The sequence below is a fragment of the Bombina bombina genome, chromosome 6 (genome assembly GCF_027579735.1).
Source record: "Bombina bombina isolate aBomBom1 chromosome 6, aBomBom1.pri, whole genome shotgun sequence".
Taxonomy (NCBI): domain Eukaryota; kingdom Metazoa; phylum Chordata; class Amphibia; order Anura; family Bombinatoridae; genus Bombina; species Bombina bombina.
Window position 1 is genome coordinate 1003752958 of NC_069504.1, and position 21062 is coordinate 1003774019.

General features: G+C 42.4%; 1 protein-coding gene across 1 annotated transcript in view; it reads left to right on the plus strand.

Moving 5' to 3' along the window:
- Positions 1-21062, plus strand: part of GALNT10 (polypeptide N-acetylgalactosaminyltransferase 10) — a 402787-nt gene that overhangs the window by 187104 nt on the left and 194621 nt on the right. Inside the window, exons 3-4 of the mRNA XM_053718701.1 lie at positions 9105-9243; positions 11978-12144. Of these exons, the coding sequence (XP_053574676.1) occupies positions 9105-9243; positions 11978-12144 (306 nt within the window). The remainder of the gene's footprint in view (positions 1-9104; positions 9244-11977; positions 12145-21062) is intronic.

A 21062-nucleotide genomic window follows, 5' to 3' on the forward strand; every position in this document is an offset into this window, starting at 1 on the left:
ACATGTCTGAACTACCAGATAGACTGTGTTCTGAATGTGGGGAAGCCAGAATTCCTATTCATTTAAATAAATGTGATTTATGTGATAATGACAATGATGCCCAAGATGATTCCTCAAGTGAGGGGAGTAAGCATGGTACTGCATCATTCCCTCCTTCGTCTACACGAGTCTTGCCCACTCAGGAGGCCCCTAGTACATCTAGCGCGCCAATTCTCCTTACTATGCAACAATTAACGGCTGTAATGGATAATTCTGTCAAAAACATTTTAGCCAAAATGAACCCTTGTCAGCGTAAGCGTGGCTGCTCTGTTTTAGTTACTGAAGAGCATGACGACGCTGATATTAATATCTCTGAAGGGCCCCTAACCCAATCTGAGGGGGCCAGGGAGGTTTTGTCTGAGGGAGAAATTACTGATTTAGGGAACATTTCTCAGCAGGCTGAATCTGATGTGATTACATTTAAATTTAAATTGGAACATCTCCGCATTTTGCTTAAGGAGGTATTATCCACTCTGGATGATTGTGAAAATTTAGTCATCCCAGAGAAACTATGTAAAATGGACAAGTTCCTAGAGGTGCCGGGGCTCCCAGAAGCTTTTCCTATACCCAAGCGGGTGGCGGACATTGTTAATAAAGAATGGGAAAGGCCCGGTATTCCTTTCGTCCCTCCCCCCATATTTAAAAAATTGTTTCCTATGGTCGACCCCAGAAAGGACTTATGGCAGTCAGTCCCCAAGGTCGAGGGAGCGGTTTCTACTTTAAACAAACGCACCACTATTCCCATAGAGGATAGTTGTGCTTTCAAAGATCCTATGGATAAAAAATTAGAAGGTTTGCTTAAAAAGATGTTTGTTCAGCAGGGTTACCTTCTACAACCCATTTCATGCGTTGTCCCTGTCACTACAGCCGCATATTTCTGGTTTGATGAACTGCTTAAGGTGCTCGATAGTGACTCTCCTCCTTATGAGGAGATTATGGACAGAATCAATGCTCTCAAATTGGCTAATTCTTTCACTCTAGACGCCTCTTTGCAATTGGCTAAGTTAGCGGCTAAGAACTCTGGGTTTGCTATTGTGGCGCGCAGAGCGCTTTGGTTGAAATCTTGGTCGGCTGATGCGTCTTCCAAGAACAAGCTACTAAACATTCCTTTCAAGGGGAAAACGCTGTTTGGTCCTGACTTGAAAGAGATTATCTCTGATATCACTGGGGGTAAGGGCCACGCCCTTCCTCAGGATCGGCCCTTCAAGGCAAAAAATAGACCTAATTTTCGTCCCTTTCGTAAAAACGGACCAGCCCAAGGTGTTACGTCCTCTATGCAAGAGGGTAATGCTTCTCAGGCCAAGCCGGCTTGGAGACCAATGCAAGGCTGGAACAAGGGAAAGCAGGCCAAGAAACCTGCCACTGTTACCAAGACAGCATGAAATATTGGCCCCCGATCCGGGACCGGATCTGGTGGGGGGCAGACTCTCTCTCTTCGCTCAGGCTTGGGCAAGAGATGTTCTGGATCCTTGGGCGCTAGAAATAGTCTCCCAGGGTTATCTTCTGGAATTCAAGGGACTTCCCCCAAGGGGGAGGTTCCACAAGTCGCAGTTGTCTTCAGACCACATAAAAAGACAGGCGTTCTTACATTGTGTAGAAGACCTGTTAAAAATGGGAGTGATTCATCCTGTTCCATTAAGAGAACAAGGGATGGGGTTCTACTCCAATCTGTTCATAGTTCCCAAAAAAGAGGGAACGTTCAGACCAATCCTAGATCTCAAGATCTTAAACAAATTTCTCAAGGTCCCATCGTTCAAGATGGAAACCATTCGAACTATCCTTCCTTCCATCCAGGAAGGTCAATTTATGACCACGGTGGATTTAAAGGATGCGTATCTACATATACCTATCCACAAGGAACATCATCGGTTCCTAAGGTTTGCATTCCTGGACAAACATTACCAGTTCGTGGCGCTTCCTTTCGGATTAGCCACTGCTCCAAGGATTTTCACAAAGGTACTAGGGTCCCTTCTAGCGGTGCTAAGACCAAGGGGCATTGCAGTAGTACCTTACCTGGACGACATTCTGATTCAAGCGTCGTCCCTTCCTCAAGCAAAGGCTCACACGGACATTGTCCTGGCCTTTCTCAGATCTCACGGCTGGAAAGTGAACGTGGAAAAGAGTTCTCTATCCCCGTCAACAAGGGTTCCCTTCTTGGGAACAATTATAGACTCCTTAGAAATGAGGATCTTTCTAACAGAGGCCAGAAAAACAAAGCTTCTGGACTCTTGTCGGATACTTCATTCCGTTCCTCTTCCTTCCATAGCTCAGTGCATGGAAGTGATCGGGTTGATGGTGGCGGCGATGGACATAGTTCCTTTTGCGCGCATTCATCTAAGACCATTACAACTGTGCATGCGCAGTCAGTGGAATGGGGACTATACAGACTTGTCTCCGAAGATACAAGTAAATCAGAGGACCAGAGACTCACTCCGTTGGTGGCTGTCCCTGGACAATCTGTCTCAAGGGATGATGTTCCACAGACCAGAGTGGGTCATTGTCACGACCGACGCCAGTCTGATAGGCTGGGGCGCGGTCTGGGGATCCCTGAAAGCTCAGGGTCTTTGGTCTCGGGAAGAATCTCTTCTACCGATAAATATTCTGGAACTGAGAGCGATATTCAATGCGCTCCAGGCCTGGCCTCAGCTTGCGAGGACCAGGTTCATACGGTTTCAATCAGACAACATGACGACTGTTGCGTACATCAACCATCAGGGGGGAACAAGGAGTTCCCTAGCGATGGAAGAAGTAACCAAAATTATTCTTTGGGCGGAGTCTCACTCCTGCCACCTGTCTGCTATCCACATCCCAGGAGTGGAAAATTGGGAAGCGGATTTTCTGAGTCGTCAGACATTGCATCCGGGGGAGTGGGAACTCCATCCGGAAATCTTTGCCCAAGTCACTCACCTGTGGGGCATTCCAGACATGGATCTGATGGCCTCTCGTCAGAACTTCAAAGTTCCTTGCTACGGGGCCAGATCCAGGGATCCCAAGGCGGCTCTAGTGGATGCACTAGTAGCACCTTGGACCTTCAAACTAGCTTATGTGTTCCCGCCATTTCCTCTCATCCCCAGGCTGATAGCCAGGATCAAGCAGGAGAGGGCGTCGGTGATCTTGATAGCTCCTGCGTGGCCACGCAGGACTTGGTATGCAGATCTGGTGAATATGTCATCGGCTCCACCTTGGAAGCTACCTTTGAGACGAGACCTTCTTGTTCAGGGTCCGTTCGAACATCCGAATCTGGTTTCACTCCAGCTGACTGCTTGGAGATTGAACGCTTGATTTTATCGAAGCGAGGATTCTCAGATTCTGTGATCGATACTCTTGTTCAGGCCAGAAAGCCTGTGACTAGAAAGATTTACCACAAAATTTGGAAAAAATATATCTGTTGGTGTGAATCTAAAGGATTCCCTTGGGACAAGGTTAAGATTCCTAGGATTCTATCCTTCCTTCAAGAAGGATTGGAAAAAGGATTATCTGCAAGTTCCCTGAAGGGACAGATTTCTGCCTTGTCGGTATTACTTCACAAAAAGCTGGCAGCTGTGCCAGATGTTCAAGCCTTTGTTCAGGCTCTGGTTAGAATCAAGCCTGTTTACAAACCTTTGACTCCTCCTTGGAGTCTCAATTTAGTTCTTTCAGTTCTTCAGGGGGTTCCGTTTGAACCCTTACATTCCGTTGATATTAAGTTATTATCTTGGAAAGTTTTGTTTTTAGTTGCGATTTCTTCTGCTAGAAGAGTCTCAGAATTATCTGCTCTGCAGTGTTCTCCTCCTTATCTGGTGTTCCATGCAGATAAGGTGGTTTTACGTACTAAACCTGGTTTTCTTCCAAAAGTTGTTTCTAACAAAAACATTAACCAGGAGATTATCGTACCTTCTCTGTGTCCAAAACCAGTTTCAAAGAAGGAACGTTTGTTGCACAATTTGGATGTTGTTCGCGCTCTAAAATTCTATTTAGATGCTACAAAGGATTTTAGACAAACATCTTCCTTGTTTGTTGTTTATTCAGGTAAAAGGAGAGGTCAAAAAGCAACTTCTACCTCTCTCTCTTTTTGGATTAAAAGCATCATCAGATTGGCTTACGAGACTGCCGGACGGCAGCCTCCCGAAAGAATCACAGCTCATTCCACTAGGGCTGTGGCTTCCACATGGGCTTTCAAGAACGAGGCTTCTGTTGATCAGATATGTAGGGCAGCGACTTGGTCTTCACTGCACACTTTTACCAAATTTTACAAGTTTGATACTTTTGCTTCTTCTGAGGCTATTTTTGGGAGAAAGGTTTTGCAAGCCGTGGTGCCTTCCATTTAGGTGACCTGATTTGCTCCCTCCCTTCATCCGTGTCCTAAAGCTTTGGTATTGGTTCCCACAAGTAAGGATGACGCCGTGGACCGGACACACCTATGTTGGAGAAAACAGAATTTATGTTTACCTGATAAATTTCTTTCTCCAACGGTGTGTCCGGTCCACGGCCCGCCCTGGTTTTTTTAATCAGGTCTGATATTTTATTTTCTTTAACTACAGTCACCACGGTACCATATGGTTTCTCCTATGCAAATATTCCTCCTTAACGTCGGTCGAATGACTGGGGTAGGCGGAGCCTAGGAGGGATCATGTGACCAGCTTTGCTGGGCTCTTTGCCATTTCCTGTTGGGGAAGAGAATATCCCACAAGTAAGGATGACGCCGTGGACCGGACACACCGTTGGAGAAAGAAATTTATCAGGTAAACATAAATTCTGTTTTTGATATCAAAATTGATGTTAGATATATGTCTTTAGCTATTTTAGCTAGGAGAGCTTTGTGGTTCAAATCTTAGAATGCTGATATGACTTCTAAGTCCAGATTGCTATCTCTTTCTTTCCAAGGTAATAAATTATTTGGTGCTCAGTTGGATTCAATAATTTCAACTGTCACTGGGGGGAAGGGAGATTTTTTGCCTAAGGGTAAATCTAAAGCTTCTAACCGTTTTCGTTCCTTTCAACATAATAATGAACATAAATCTAATCCTTCCCCAAAGGAATCTGTTTCCAATTGGAAGCCTTCCTCAAATTGGAATAAATACAAGCCATTTAAGAGATCAAAGCCAGCCCCCAAGTCCACATGAAGGTGCGGCCCTCATTCCAGCTCAGATTAAAATTTTTCAAAGATGTTTGGATCAATTCGGTCCAAAATCATTGGATTCAGAGTATTGTCTCTCAGGGGTACAGAATAGGATTCAGAGTAAGACCGCCTGTGAGAAGATTTTTTCTCTCACGCATTCCAGCGAACCCAGTAAAGGCTCAGGCTTTCCTGAAGTGTGTTTCAGACCTGGAGTTATCAGGGGTAATCATGCCAGTTCCGTTTCAGGAACAGGGTCTGGGGTTTTATTCAAATCTATTCATTGTCTCAAAGAAAGAAAATTAATTCAGACCAGTTTTAGATCTAAAGATTTTGAATCGATGTGTAAGAGTACCAACTATCAAGATGGTGACTATAAGGACTATTCTGCCTTTTGTTCAGCAAGGGCATTATATGTCCACAATAGACTTACAGGATGCATATCTTCATATTCCGATTCATCCATATCACTTTCAGTTCCTGAGATTCTCTTTTCTAGACAAGCATTACCAATTTGTTGCTCTTCCTTTTGGCCTTGCGACAGCTCCAAGAATCTTTTCAAAGGTTCTCGGTGCCCTACTCTCTGTAATCAGAGAACAGGGTATTGCGGTGTTTCCTTATTTGGACGATATCTTGGTACTCGCTCAGTCTTTACGTTCTGCAGAATCTCACACGAATCAACTAGTGTTGTTTCTTCAAAGACATGTTTGGAGGATCAATTTACCAAAAAGTTCTTTGATTCCTCAGACAAAGGTAACCTTTTTAGGTTTCCAGATAGATTCAGTGTCCATGACTTTGTCTCTAACAGACAAGAGACGTTTGAAATTGTTTGCAGCCTGTCGGAACCTTCAGTCTCAGTCATTCCCTTCAGTAGCTATGTGCATGGAAGTTTTAGGTCTCATGACTGCAGCATCAGACGCGATCCCCTTTGCTCGTTTTCATATGAGACCTCTCCAGCTTTGTATGCTGAACCAATGGTGCAGGGATTTTACAAGGATATCACAATTAATATCCTTAAATCCCAATGTTCGATTTTCTCTGACTTGGTGGTTAGATCACCATCGTATAATTCTAGGGGGCTCTTTCGTTCGTCCAACCTGGACTGTGATCACAACAGATGCGAGTCTTTCAGGTTGGGGAGCTGTTTGGGTATCTCTGACAGCACAAGGGGTTTGGAAATCTCAAGAGGCGAGATTACCAATCAATATTTTGGAACTCTCAGGGCTCTTCAGTTTTGGCCTCTGTTGAAAAAGAACCGTCCATTTGTTTTCAGACAGACAATATCAAAACTGTGGCATATGTCTATCATCAGGGTGGTACTCACAGTTCTCAAGCTATGAAAGAAGTATCTTGGATACTTGTTTGGGCGGAATCCAGCTCCTATCTAATTTCTGCGGTTCATATCCCAGGTATAGACAATTGGGAAGCGGAATATCTCAGTCGTCAGACTTTACATCCGGGAGAATGGTCTCTCCACCCAGATGTGTTTTCTCAAATTGTTCAGATGGTCCGTTTTTCCATCAGGATCTCAAATCGTTAAATTTGAAGGTATGGAAATTGAACGCTTAGTGCTTAGTCATAGAGGTTTCTCTGACTCAGTGATTAATACTATGTTGCAGGCTCGTAAATCTGTTTCTAGAAAGATTTATTATTGAGTTTTGAAGACTTACATTTCATGGTGTTCTTCTCATATATTCTCTTGGCATTTTTTTATAATTCCTAGAATGTTACAGTTTCTTCAGGATGGTTTGGATAGAGGTTTGTCTGCAAGTTCCTTGAAAGGATAAATCTCTGCTCTTTCTGTTTTATTCCAGAGGAAAATTGCTAAACTTCCTGATATTCATTGTTTTGTTTAGGCTTTGGTTCGTATCAAGCCTGTCATTAAATCAATCTCTCCTCCTTGGAGTCTTAATTTGGTTTTGAAGGCTTTACAGGCTCCTCCATTTGAGCCTATGCATTCTTTGGACATTAAACTACTTTCTTGGAAAGTGTTGTTCCTTTTGGACATCTCTTCTGCTTAAAGAGTTTCTGAATTATCTGCTGTTTCTTGTGATTCTCCTTTTCTGATTTTTCATCAGGATAAGGCAGTTTTGCGGACTTCATTTAAATTCTTACCTAAGGTTGTGAATTCTAACAACATTAATACAGAAATTGTTGTCCCTTCTTTTTGTCCTAATCCGAAGAATTCTTTGGAGAGATCTTTACATTCTTTGGATGTGGTGAGAGCTCTGAAATATTATGTTGAAGCCACTAAAGATTTCAGGAAGACTTCTAGTCTATTTGTTATCTTTTCTGGTTCCAGGAAAGGTCAGAAGGCTTCTGCCATTTCTTTGGCATAGTGGTTAAAGCTTTTGATTCATCAATCTTATTTGGAGTCGGGTAAAGCCCCGCCTCAGAGAATTACAGCTCATTCTACTAGATCAGTTTCCAATTCTTGGGCTTTTAAGAATGAAGCTTCAGTTGATCAGATTTGATCAACAACAGCAACTTGGTCTTCTTTGCATACATTTACAAAATTCTACCATTTTGATGTATTTGCTTCTTCGGAAGCAGTTTTTGGTAGGCAAGTTCTTCAGGCAGCAGTTTCAGTTTGATTCTTCTGCTTATGATTTAAGTTTTTTTATTTTTGAGAATAAACTTATATTTGGGTTGTGGATTGATTTTTTTTCAGCGGAAAATGGCTGTTTTTTATATCGTCCCTCCCTCTTTAGTGACTCTTGCGTGGAGTTCCACATCTTGAGTATTGCTATCCCATACGTCACTAGCTCATGGACTCTTGGCAATTACATGAAAGAAAACATAATTTATGTAAGAACTTACCTGATAAATTAATTTCTTTCATATTAGCAAGAGTCCATGAGGCCCACCCTTTTTATGGTGGTTATGTTTTTTTGTATAAAGCACAATTATTTCCAAATTCCTTTGTTGATGCTTTTTACTCCTTTTCTTTATCACCCCACTACTTGGCTATTTGTTAAACTGAATTGTGGGTGTGGTGAGGGGTGTATTTATAGGCATTTTGAGGTTTAGGAAACGTTGCCCCTCCTGGTAGGATTGTATATCCCATACGTCACTAGCTCATGGACTCTTGCTAATATGAAAGAAATTAATTTATCAGGTAAGTTCTTACATAAATTATGTTTTTTTTTTAACTTTCATGATTCAGCTAGAGCATATAATTGTAAACAACTTTCCAATTTACTTCTATTATCACATTTTCTTCATTTTCTTTTTCTCCTTTGTTGAAAAGCAGGCATGTAAGCTCACAAGTGTGCATGTGTCTGCAGCACTATGAGCCCCATTTATCAAGGGGCCGGAGCGCATTCAGCTGCAGGTTTGCATAAGCTAACCTGTACCCAAGATTTAAGAAGCAGCGGTCATTAGACCGCTACTATTTAAACCACTTCTCCGCCTGTTATGTGGCGGCACACTAGCTGTAGAGTATAATGGTAAATAGACGTGAAGCCAGGGGTGAAGATGTACGCCCTTTTCCGCCTTACTTTCTTAAATCTGGCCCAATATGGCAGCAACAATGTTATACATTAACAAGAGCACTAGAAGGAGCACTAATTCCTGTCATGTAGTGCTTCAGGGATGTGCACGCTACCTACCTAGGTATCTCTTCAACAAAGAATAACTAAGCTAATTTGATTTTTTTTTTAAAAAAAAAAAAAAGTAAATTGTTAACTTTAAAATAAATTGTATTCTCTATCTGAATAATAAAAGAAAAATTTGGGTTTCATGTGACTTTAAATATATGTTTGTGTTGATTTAAGTGCCACTGTGACCTGTTCTCATTGTGTTTAGCTAGCATTTCAACTTGACTTAACTTACGTGTCATTGAGTATATGTTGTGATATACTGTATATATTCATGCATGATTACCAGATTTCAAACAGTAGGGTTATTATTCATTAGTGGGAAAGTTAATAATTGACCCAGTTTTGATAACTGCGCCATACTTTTCTAGGAAATGGAGAGCAAGGCAAGCCTTTTCCGATGACTGATGCAGACCGCGTTGACCAGGCATATAGAGAGAATGGATTCAATATATATGTCAGCGATAAAATATCTCTTAACAGATCTCTTCCTGACATCCGGCATCCTAAGTGAGTATCTGTATTTTATATAAAATTAGCTGATGCTTTTCTGGAGAAATATATGCAGTAATCAATGCATACTATTTTAGCATTTAATATATTCATTTAATATTGAACATGTTATGTTTGTCACTGTTTTATGTGCTACTTAAAGGGACAGTCTACACTAAAATTGTTATAGTTTACAAAGATAGATAATGCCTTTACTACCCATTCCCCAGCTTTGCACAACCAACATTGATATATTAATATACTTTATAACATTTAAACCTCTAAATTTCTGCCTTTTTTTAAGTCCCTACAGACAGACTCTTATCACATGTGTTTTTATTTGCTTTTCACAACAGTTGACTGCTAGTTCATGTGGGCCATATACAGTAGATAACATTGTTTTCACGCCCAAGGAGGTCTATTTATCAAGCTCTAAAGACCGCTGCTCCATAACCTGTCCGTCTGCTCTGAGGCGGCCGACAGACATCGCCGAAAATCAACCCAATCCGATCTGGTTGATTGACACCCCCTGCTGCAGTGTTGCACCAGCAGTTCACAAGAATGATTCAGAAAGAGCAACTTTCTAATTTACTCCTGTTATATTTTTCTTCATTCTCTTGGTATCTTTATTTGAAAACGCAGGAGTGTAAGCTTAGGAGTCAGCCCATTATTGGTTCAGAACCTGGGTAGCATTTTCTGATTGGTGGCTACATTTCACCATCAATCAGCAAGTGCTACCCAGGTACTGAACCAAAAATGGTCCGACTCCTAAGCTTACATTCTTGTTTTTCAAATAAAGATTCCAAGAGAATGAAGAAAAATATAACAGGAGTAAATTAGAAAGTTGCTTAAAATTGCCTGCTCTATCTGAATGATGAAAGAAAAATATTTGGTTTTCATAAAATGGGATTCAGGGATATACACAGTAATATTAATCCCGGGTTTTCCACACACATCCCATTGCTATACCTAAGACCTTCTGCACTCACCATTGTTTTCTTTCTCAAGGCACTGTGGTTGCGGGTCCCCGGCCTTTGCACTTAAAGGGATAGCAAACCCCAAATTTTTCTTTCACGTTTTGGATAGAACATATCATTTTAAACAACTTTCCAATTTACTTATATTATCAAAGTTGCTTCATTTTCTTGCTATCCTTTGCTCTAGGAACTGCTTTGCACTACTTGCAGCTAGACGAACACATCTAGTTAGCCAATCACAAGAGACAAAGCTGTGCAGGCACCAATCAGCAGCTAGCTCCCACTGGTGTAGGATATGTTTGTATTCTTTTTCAACGAGGGATAACAAGAGAACTAAGCGCATTTGAAAATAGAAATTAATTTAAAAGTTTCTTAAAATTGCATGCTATATCTGAATCATGCAAGGTTTACTTTTGACTTTCCTTTACCTTGAGTGAGATGCCTTGAGTCTGGCAACAGTGAGGCAGAAACTTGACCAACGGCAACAGGCTATTTGGGCAGTGTTTCATTAGGGCCACGCACTGCCCCAAGCACACAGTGAGCACTTACAGCACTGCACGGTCTCTGCAAACTCATTTTCTGGCTTCTCCATTTAAGGCACCTTGTCCATCAAATTCAGCTGTCCATCTTTGTTTCTCGTTTGGCAGGGAAGGTGGTGTGACTGCAGCTTTGTGTCTGTGCTGAATGAGAGCATCACTATAGTAATAGGCTCTAGTATGGGTGTTTTCCATGCAAACTTAGAATGTTAGTGAAAGCAAAAAGCACAAGCTTATTTTAATGGTAATTTATTTACGTTATTATACCCAGTATAATAAAGATTGTAAATAGTTGAGTGCAAACACTACTAAGGGTTAATTACAAAAATAAATAAATACAAATAGATTGGCTTGCACTGTGGCAACCTGTAGCATACAGTAAAACATTACATTTGTTTAATTTAGCCGCAGGTACTGGCCAAAAGATAAGCCCATATTCCTCAGTACAGCATCATGCAGCATGATATACAGATGCACTGAAAATTCCTACCAGTCCCAGACAGGCATAGCTGGTGGCCCATAGCATTATGCTGTTCTTCCCCTTGTTTAAAAGTAATCAGAGCATGCTATTGTGCTTGTCTACCTACTAAATTACAGGTTTACATATGGAATGGGTAGTACAGAATCTGATTGGCTGCAGAAGAGTAAAGTATCTAGGAACATCCTGCAGTGTGAGTAAGATGCACCATAGGGGGTACAAGTCCCCCAAAAACTTACATTGCTTAGGTTACAATGTCTCTGTTTACTGCTGTGTTTTTAATACATTGCACAGCCTCTCTTGTTTTACTATCCCAAATCTTACATCAGCCCAGTTGTCAAAATTCACAAACCCTACTGCTCCATTATAAATTGAGATCTCACATTATAGTTTCTAATACTGGAATGACTGCATGGTACAAAAAACATGGAAATAATGATCTTTGCATTGTTAAAATATTTATTTCTACATAAAACAAATTGCTGTTGACAGTAGTTTAGGTCATAAAGATTATTTTACAAAAGGATGATAAATTGCTTTGCCTTACAGCAATCTTTTCCTTGGGACCTCTTACTGTATTCTCGCTTCTCTCAATAGCATTACATGCAGCTATCCAGAAACAAAATTGCCAATCCCATCACACCTCTCAGCTGGTGTTTTCCCAGACGTTCGCGAACTGTCCTCATTTGACATGAGCTCAGGGCATGTTCTGCATATGAAGCTGACAGCTGTCCCTTTTTATGTCCTTTTCTGTTTCCTAGCTGCAGAAGCAAGCAGTATTCAGAGAAGCTGCCAAACACCAGCGTAATCATTCCTTTCCACAATGAGGGATGGTCTTCACTCCTGCGCACTGTGCACAGCGTTCTTAACCGCTCACCTCCTGAGCTCATTGCAGAAATTGTGCTGGTGGATGACTTCAGCGATAAAGGTGTGTGCATTTACTGATAATAGTTAGGCCTCAGAAGTTTTTACTTGAATTACATTGTACAAAGCTACATATTTATAGCTAAGAATGTTTGTTCAATAGGCTAAAACGTTTTTTTTTTTTTAAAGGGACAGTTAACACAAAAATTGTTATTGTTTAAAAAGATAACGCCTTTACTATTTATTCCCCAGCTTTGCACAACCAAAATTGTTATATTAATATACTTTATAACCTTTAAACCTCTAAATTTCTGCCTGTTTCTAAGCCACTAAAGACAGCCCGCATGATCACATGCTTTTTTTATTTGCTTTTCACAACAGGGGAGTGCTTGTTTATGTGAGCCACATAGATAACATTGTGCTCATGCCCGTGGGTTGTGCACAACAGAACTAATTGGCTTAAATGCAAGTCAATAAATAATAATAAATAAAAAGTCATGTGATAAGGGCGCTGCCAAAATACACTTAGATACAAGGTAATAACAGAGGTAAAAAGTGTATTAATATAACCATGATTTCTCCAACATAGGTGTGTCCGGTCCACGGCGTCATCCTTACTTGTGGGATATTCTCTTCCCCAACAGGAAATGGCAAAGAGCCCAGCAAAGCTGGTCACATGATCCCTCCTAGGCTCCGCCTACCCCAGTCATTCTCTTTGCCGTTGTACAGGCAACATCTCCACGGAGATGGCTTAGAGTTTTTTAGTGTTTAACTGTAGTTTTTATTATTCAATCAAGAGTTTGTTATTTTAAAATAGTGCTGGTATGTACTATTTACTCAGAAACAGAAAAGAGATGAAGATTTCTGTTTGTATGAGGAAAATGATTTTAGCAACCGTTACTAAAATCCATGGCTGTTCCACACAGGACTGTTGAGAGCAATTAACTTCAGTTTGGGGAACAGTGAGCAGTCTCTTGCTGCTTGAGGTATGACACATTCTAACAAGACGATGTAATGCTGGAAGCTGTCATTTTCCCTATGGGATCCGGTAAGCCATGTTTATTAAGATAGTAAATAAGGGCTTCACAAGGGCTTATTAAGACTGTAGACTTTTTCTGGGCTAAATCGATTCATTATTAACACATATTTAGCCTTGAGGAATCATTTAATCTGGGTATTTTGATAATATTATATCGGCAGGCACTGTTTTAGACACCTTATTCTTTAGGGGCTTTCCCAAATCATAGGCAGAGCCTCATTTTCGCGCCGGTGTTGCGCACTTGTTTTTGGGAGGCATGACATGCAGTCGCATGTGTGAGGAGCTCTGATACTTAGAAAAGACTTTCTGAAGGCGTCATTTGGTATCGTATTCCCCTTTGGGCTTGGTTGGGTCTCAGCAAAGCAGATACCAGGGACTGTAAAGGGGTTAAAGTTAAAAACGGCTCCGGTTCCGTTATTTTAAGGGTTAAAGCTTCCAAATTTGGTGTGCAATACTTTTAAGGCTTTAAGACACTGTGGTGAAATTTTGGTGAATTTTGAACAATTCCTTCATATTTTTATTGCAGTAATAAAGTGTGTTCAGTTTAAAATTTAAAATTTAAAGTGACAGTAACGGTTTTATTTTAAAACGTTTTTTGTACTTTGTTATCAAGTTTATGCCTGTTTATGCCTGTTTAACATGTCTGAACTACCAGATAGACTGTGTTCTGAATGTGGGGAAGCCAGAATTCCTTCTCATTTAAATAAATGTGATTTATGTGACAATGACAATGATGCCCAAGATGATTCCTCAAGTGAGGGGAGTAAGCATGGTACTGCATCATTCCCTCCTTCGTCTACACGAGTCTTGCCCACTCAGGAGGCCCCTAGTACATCTAGCGCGCCAATACTCCTTACTATGCAACAATTAACGGCTGTAATGGATAATTCTGTCAAAAACATTTTAGCCAAAATGAACACTTATCAGCGTAAGCGCGACTGCTCTGTTTTAGATACTGAAGAGCATGACGACGCTGATAATAATGGTTCTGAAGGGCCCCTAAACCAGTCTGATGGGGCCAGGGAGGTTTTGTCTGAGGGAGAAATTACTGATTCAGGGAACATTTCTCAACAAGCTGAACCTGATGTGATTACGTTTAAATTTAAGTTGGAACATCTCCGCATTCTGCTTAAGGAGGTATTATCCACTCTGGATGATTGTGACAAGTTGGTCATCCCAGAGAAACTATGTAAAATGGACAAGTTCCTAGAGGTCCCGGGGCTCCCAGAAGCTTTTCCTATACCCAAGCGGGTGGCGGACATTGTAAATAAAGAATGGGAAAGGCCCGGTATTCCTTTCGTCCCTCCCCCCATATTTAAAAAATTGTTTCCTATGGTCGACCCCAGAAAGGACTTATGGCAGACAGTCCCCAAGGTCGAGGGAGCGGTTTCCACCTTAAACAAACGCACCACTATACCCATAGAAGATAGTTGTGCTTTCAAAGATCCTATGGATAAAAAATTAGAAGGTTTACTTAAAAAGATGTTTGTTCAGCAGGGTTACCTTCTACAACCAATTTCATGCATTGTCCCTGTCGCTACAGCCGCGTGTTTCTGGTTCGATGAGCTGGTAAAGGCGGTCGATAGTGATTCTCCTCCTTATGAGGAGATTATGGACAGAATCAATGCTCTCAAATTGGCTAATTCTTTCACCTTAGACGCCACTTTGCAATTGGCTAGGTTAGCGGCTAAGAACTCTGGGTTTGCTATTGTGGCGCGCAGAGCGCTTTGGTTGAAATCTTGGTCAGCTGATGCGTCTTCCAAGAACAAGCTACTTAACATTCCTTTCAAGGGGAAAACGCTGTTTGGCCCTGACTTGAAAGAGATTATCTCTGATATCACTGGGGGTAAGGGCCACGCCCTTCCTCAGGATCGGCCTTTCAAGGCAAAAAATAAACCTAATTTTCGTCCCTTTCGTAGAAACGGACCAGCCCAAAGTGCTACGTCCTCTAAGCAAGAGGGTAATTCTTCTCAAGCCAAGCCAGCTTGGAGACCAATGCAAGGCTGGAACAAGGGAAAGCAGGCCAAGGAACCTGCCACTGCTACCAAGACAGCATGAAATGTTGGCCCCCGATCCGGGACCGGATCTGGTGGGGGGCAGACTCTCTCTCTTCGCTCAGGCTTGGGCAAGAGATGTTCTGGATCCTTGGGCGCTAGAAATAGTCTCCCAAGGTTATTTTCTGGAGTTCAAGGGGCTTCCCCCAAGGGGGAGGTTCCACAGGTCTCAGTTGTCTTCAGACCACATAAAAAGACAGGCATTCTTACATTGTGTAGAAGACCTGTTAAAAATGGGAGTGATTCATCCTGTTCCATTAGGAGAACAAGGGATGGGGTTCTACTCCAATCTGTTCATAGTTCCCAAAAAGAGGGAACGTTCAGACCAATCTTAGATCTCAAGATCTTAAACAAGTTTCTCAAGGTTCCATCGTTCAAGATGGAAACCATTCGAACAATTCTTCCTTCCATCCAGGAAGGTCAATTCATGACCACGGTGGATTTAAAGGATGCGTATCTACATATTCCTATCCACAAGGAACATCATCGGTTCCTAAGGTTCGCATTCCTGGACAAGCATTACCAGTTCGTGGCGCTTCCTTTCGGATTAGCCACTGCTCCAAGGATTTTCACAAAGGTACTAGGGTCCCTTCTAGCTGTGCTAAGACCAAGGGGCATTGCCGTAGTACCTTACTTGGACGACATTCTGATTCAAGCGTCGTCCCTTCCTCAAGCAAAGGCTCACACGGACATTGTCCTGGCCTTTCTCAGATCTCACGGATGGAAAGTGAACGTGGAAAAGAGTTCTCTATCTCCGTCAACAAGGGTTCCCTTCTTGGGAACAGTAATAGACTCCTTAGAAATGAGGATTTTTCTGACAGAAGCCAGAAAAACAAAGCTTCTAGACTCTTGTCGGATACTTCATTCCGTTCCTCTTCCTTCCATAGCGCAGTGCATGGAAGTGATAGGTTTGATGGTAGCGGCAATGGACATAGTTCCTTTTGCGCGCATTCATCTAAGACCATTACAACTGTGCATGCTCAGTCAGTGGAATGGGGACTATACAGACTTGTCTCCGAAGATACAAGTAAATCAGAGGACCAGAGACTCACTCCGTTGGTGGCTGTCCCTGGACAACCTGTCACAAGGGATGACCTTCCGCAGACCAGAGTGGGTCATTGTCACGACCGACGCCAGTCTGATGGGCTGGGGCGCGGTCTGGGGATCCCTGAAAGCTCAGGGTCTTTGGTCTCGGGAAGAATCTCTTCTACCGATAAATATTCTGGAACTGAGAGCGATATTCAATGCTCTCAAAGCTTGGCCTCAGCTAGCGAGGGCCAAGTTCATACGGTTTCAATCAGACAACATGACAACTGTTGCGTACATCAACCATCAGGGGGGAACAAGGAGTTCCCTAGCGATGGAAGAAGTGACCAAAATCATTCTATGGGCGGAGTCTCACTCCTGCCACCTGTCTGCTATCCACATCCCAGGAGTGGAAAATTGGGAAGCGGATTTTCTGAGTCGTCAGACATTGCATCCGGGGGAGTGGGAACTCCATCCGGAAATCTTTGCCCAAGTCACTCAACTGTGGGGCATTCCAGACATGGATCTGATGGCCTCTCGTCAGAACTTCAAAGTTCCTTGCTACGGGTCCAGATCCAGGGATCCCAAGGCGGCTCTAGTGGATGCACTAGTAGCACCTTGGACCTTCAAACTAGCTTATGTGTTCCCGCCGTTTCCTCTCATCCCCAGGCTGGTAGCCAGGATCAATCAGGAGAGGGCGTCGGTGATCTTGATAGCTCCTGCGTGGCCACGCAGGACTTGGTATGCAGATCTGGTGAATATGTCATCGGCTCCACCATGGAAGCTACCTTTGAGACGAGACCTTCTTGTTCAGGGTCCGTTCGAACATCCGAATCTGGTCTCACTCCAGCTGACTGCTTGGAGATTGAACGCTTGATCTTATCGAAGCGAGGGTTCTCAGATTCTGTTATCGATACTCTTGTTCAGGCCAGAAAGCCTGTAACTAGAAAGATTTACCACAAAATTTGGAAAAAATATATCTGTTGGTGTGAATCTAAAGGATTCCCTTGGGACAAGGTTAAAATTCCTAAGATTCTATCCTTCCTTCAAGAAGGATTGGAAAAAGGATTATCTGCAAGTTCCCTGAAGGGACAGATTTCTGCCTTGTCTGTGTTACTTCACAAAAAGCTGGCAGCTGTGCCAGATGTTCAAGCCTTTGTTCAGGCTCTGGTCAGAATCAAGCCTGTTTACAAACCTTTGACTCCTCCTTGGAGTCTCAACTTAGTTCTTTCAGTTCTTCAGGGGGTTCCGTTTGAACCCTTACATTCCGTTGATATTAAGTTATTATCTTGGAAAGTTTTGTTTTTGGTTGCAATTTCTTCTGCTCGAAGAGTTTCAGAATTATCTGCTCTGCAGTGTTCTCCTCCTTATCTGGTGTTCCATGCAGATAAGGTGGTTTTACGTACTAAACCTGGTTTTCTTCCAAAAGTTGTTTCTAACAAAAACATTAACCAGGAGATTATCGTACCTTCTCTGTGTCCGAAACCAGTTTCGAAGAAGGAACGTTTGTTGCACAATTTGGATGTTGTTCGCGCTCTAAAATTCTATTTAGATGCTACAAAGGATTTTAGACAAACATCTTCCTTGTTTGTTGTTTATTCCGGTAAAAGGAGAGGTCAAAAAGCAACTTCTACCTCTCTCTCTTTTTGGATTAAAAGCATCATCAGATTGGCTTACGAGACTGCCGGACGGCAGCCTCCTGAAAGAATCACAGCTCATTCCACTAGGGCTGTGGCTTCCACATGGGCCTTCAAGAACGAGGCTTCTGTTGATCAGATATGTAGGGCAGCGACTTGGTCTTCACTGCACACTTTTACCAAATTTTACAAGTTTGATACTTTTGCTTCTTCTGAGGCTATTTTTGGGAGAAAGGTTTTGCAAGCCGTGGTGCCTTCCATTTAGGTGACCTGATTTGCTCCCTCCCTTCATCCGTGTCCTAAAGCTTTGGTATTGGTTCCCACAAGTAAGGATGACGCCGTGGACCGGACACACCTATGTTGGAGAAAACAGAATTTATGTTTACCTGATAAATTACTTTCTCCAACATAGGTGTGTCCGGTCCACGGCGTCATCCTTACTTGTGGGATATTCTCTTCCCCAACAGGAAATGGCAAAGAGCCCAGCAAAGCTGGTCACATGATCCCTCCTAGGCTCCGCCTACCCCAGTCATTCTCTTTGCCGTTGTACAGGCAACATCTCCACGGAGATGGCTTAGAGTTTTTTAGTGTTTAACTGTAGTTTTTATTATTCAATCAAGAGTTTATTTTAAAATAGTGCTGGTATGTACTATTTACTCAGAAACAGAAAAGAGATGAAGATTTCTGTTTGTATGAGGAAAATGATTTTAGCAACCGTCACTAAAATCCATGGCTGTTCCACACAGGACTGTTGAGAGCAATTAACTTCAGTTGGGGGAACAGTGAGCAGTCTCTTGCTGCTTGAGGTATGACACATTCTAACAAGACGATGTAATGCTGGAAGCTGTCATTTTCCCTATGGGATCCGGTAAGCCATGTTTATTAAGATCGTAAATAAGGGCTTCACAAGGGCTTATTAAGACTGTAGACTTTTTCTGGGCTAAATCGATTCATTATTAACACATATTTAGCCTTGAGGAATCATTTAATCTGGGTATTTTGATATAATAATATCGGCAGGCACTGTTTTAGACACCTTATTCTTTAGGGGCTTTCCCAAATCATAGGCAGAGCCTCATTTTCGCGCCGGTGTTGCGCACTTGTTTTTGAGAGGCATGACATGCAGTCGCATGTGAGAGGAGCTCTGATACTTAGAAAAGACTTTCTGAAGGCGTCATTTGGTATCGTATTCCCCTTTGGGCTTGGTTGGGTCTCAGCAAAGCAGATACCAGGGACTGTAAAGGGGTTAAAGTTAAAAACGGCTCCGGTTCCGTTATTTTAAGGGTTAAAGCTTCCAAATTTGGTGTGCAATACTTTTAAGGCTTTAAGACACTGTGGTGAAAATTTGGTGAATTTTGAACAATTCCTTCATATTTTTTTCGCAATTGCAGTAATAAAGTGTGTTCAGTTTAAAATTTAAAGTGACAGTAACGGTTTTATTTTAAAACGTTTTTTTGTACTTTGTTATCAAGTTTATGCCTGTTTAACATGTCTGAACTACCAGATAGACTGTGTTCTGAATGTGGGGAAGCCAGAATTCCTATTCATTTAAATAAATGTGATTTATGTGACAATGACAATGATGCCCAAGATGATTCCTCAAGTGAGGGGAGTAAGCATGGTACTGCATCATTCCCTCCTTCGTCTACACGAGTCTTGCCCACTCAGGAGGCCCCTAGTACATCTAGCGCGCCAATACTCCTTACTATGCAACAATTAACGGCTGTAATGGATAATTCTGTCAAAAACATTTTAGCCAAAATGAACACTTATCAGCGTAAGCGCGACTGCTCTGTTTTAGATACTGAAGAGCATGACGACGCTGATAATAATGGTTCTGATGGGCCCCTAAACCAGTCTGATGGGGCCAGGGAGGTTTTGTCTGAGGGAGAAATTACTGATTCAGGGAACATTTCTCAACAAGCTGAACCTGATGTGATTACGTTTAAATTTAAGTTGGAACATCTCCGCATTCTGCTTAAGGAGGTATTATCCACTCTGGATGATTGTGACAAGTTGGTCATCCCAGAGAAACTATGTAAAATGGACAAGTTCCTAGAGGTCCCGGGGCTCCCAGAAGCTTTTCCTATACCCAAGCGGGTGGCGGACATTGTTAATAAAGAATGGGAAAGGCCCGGTATTCCTTTCGTCCCTCCCCCCATATTTAAAAAATTGTTTCCTATGGTCGACCCCAGAAAGGACTTATGGCAGACAGTCCCCAAGGTCGAGGGAGCGGTTTCCACTTTAAACAAACGCACCACTATACCCATAGAGGATAGTTGTGCTTTCAAAGATCCTATGGATAAAAAATTAGAAGGTTTGCTTAAAAAGATGTTTGTTCAGCAGGGTTACCTTCTACAACCAATTTCATGCATTGTCCCTGTCGCTACAGCCGCGTGTTTCTGGTTCGATGAGCTGATAAAGGCGGTCGATAGTGATTCTCCTCCTTATGAGGAGATTATGGACAGAATCAATGCTCTCAAATTGGCTAATTCTTTCACCCTAGACGCCACTTTGCAATTGGCTAGGTTAGCGGCTAAGAATTCTGGGTTTGCTATTGTGGCGCGCAGAGCGCTTTGGTTGAAATCTTGGTCAGCTGATGCGTCTTCCAAGAACAAGCTACATAACATTCCTTTCAAGGGGAAAACGCTGTTTGGCCCTGACTTGAAAGAGATTATCTCTGATATCACTGGGGGTAAGGGCCACGCCCTTCCTCAGGATCGGCCTTTCAAGGCAAAAAATAAACCTAATTTTCGTCCCTTTCGTAGAAACGGACCAGCCCAAAGTGCTACGTCCTCTAAGCAAGAGGGTAATACTTCTCAAGCCAAGCCGGCTTGGAGACCAATGCAAGGCTGGAACAAGGGAAAGCAGGCCAAGAAACCTGCCACTGCTACCAAGACAGCATGAAATGTTGGCCCCCGATCCGGGACCGGATCTGGTGGGGGGCAGACTCTCTCTCTTCGCTCAGGCTTGGGCAAGAGATGTTCTGGATCCTTGGGCGCTAGAAATAGTTTCCCAAGGTTATCTTCTGGAATTCAAAGGGCTTCCCCCAAGGGGGAGGTTCCACAGGTCTCAGTTGTCTTCAGACCACATAAAAAGACAGGCATTCTTACATTGTGTAGAAGACCTGTTAAAAATGGGAGTGATTCATCCTGTTCCATTAGGAGAACAAGGGATGGGGTTCTACTCCAATCTGTTCATAGTTCCCAAAAAAGAGGGAACGTTC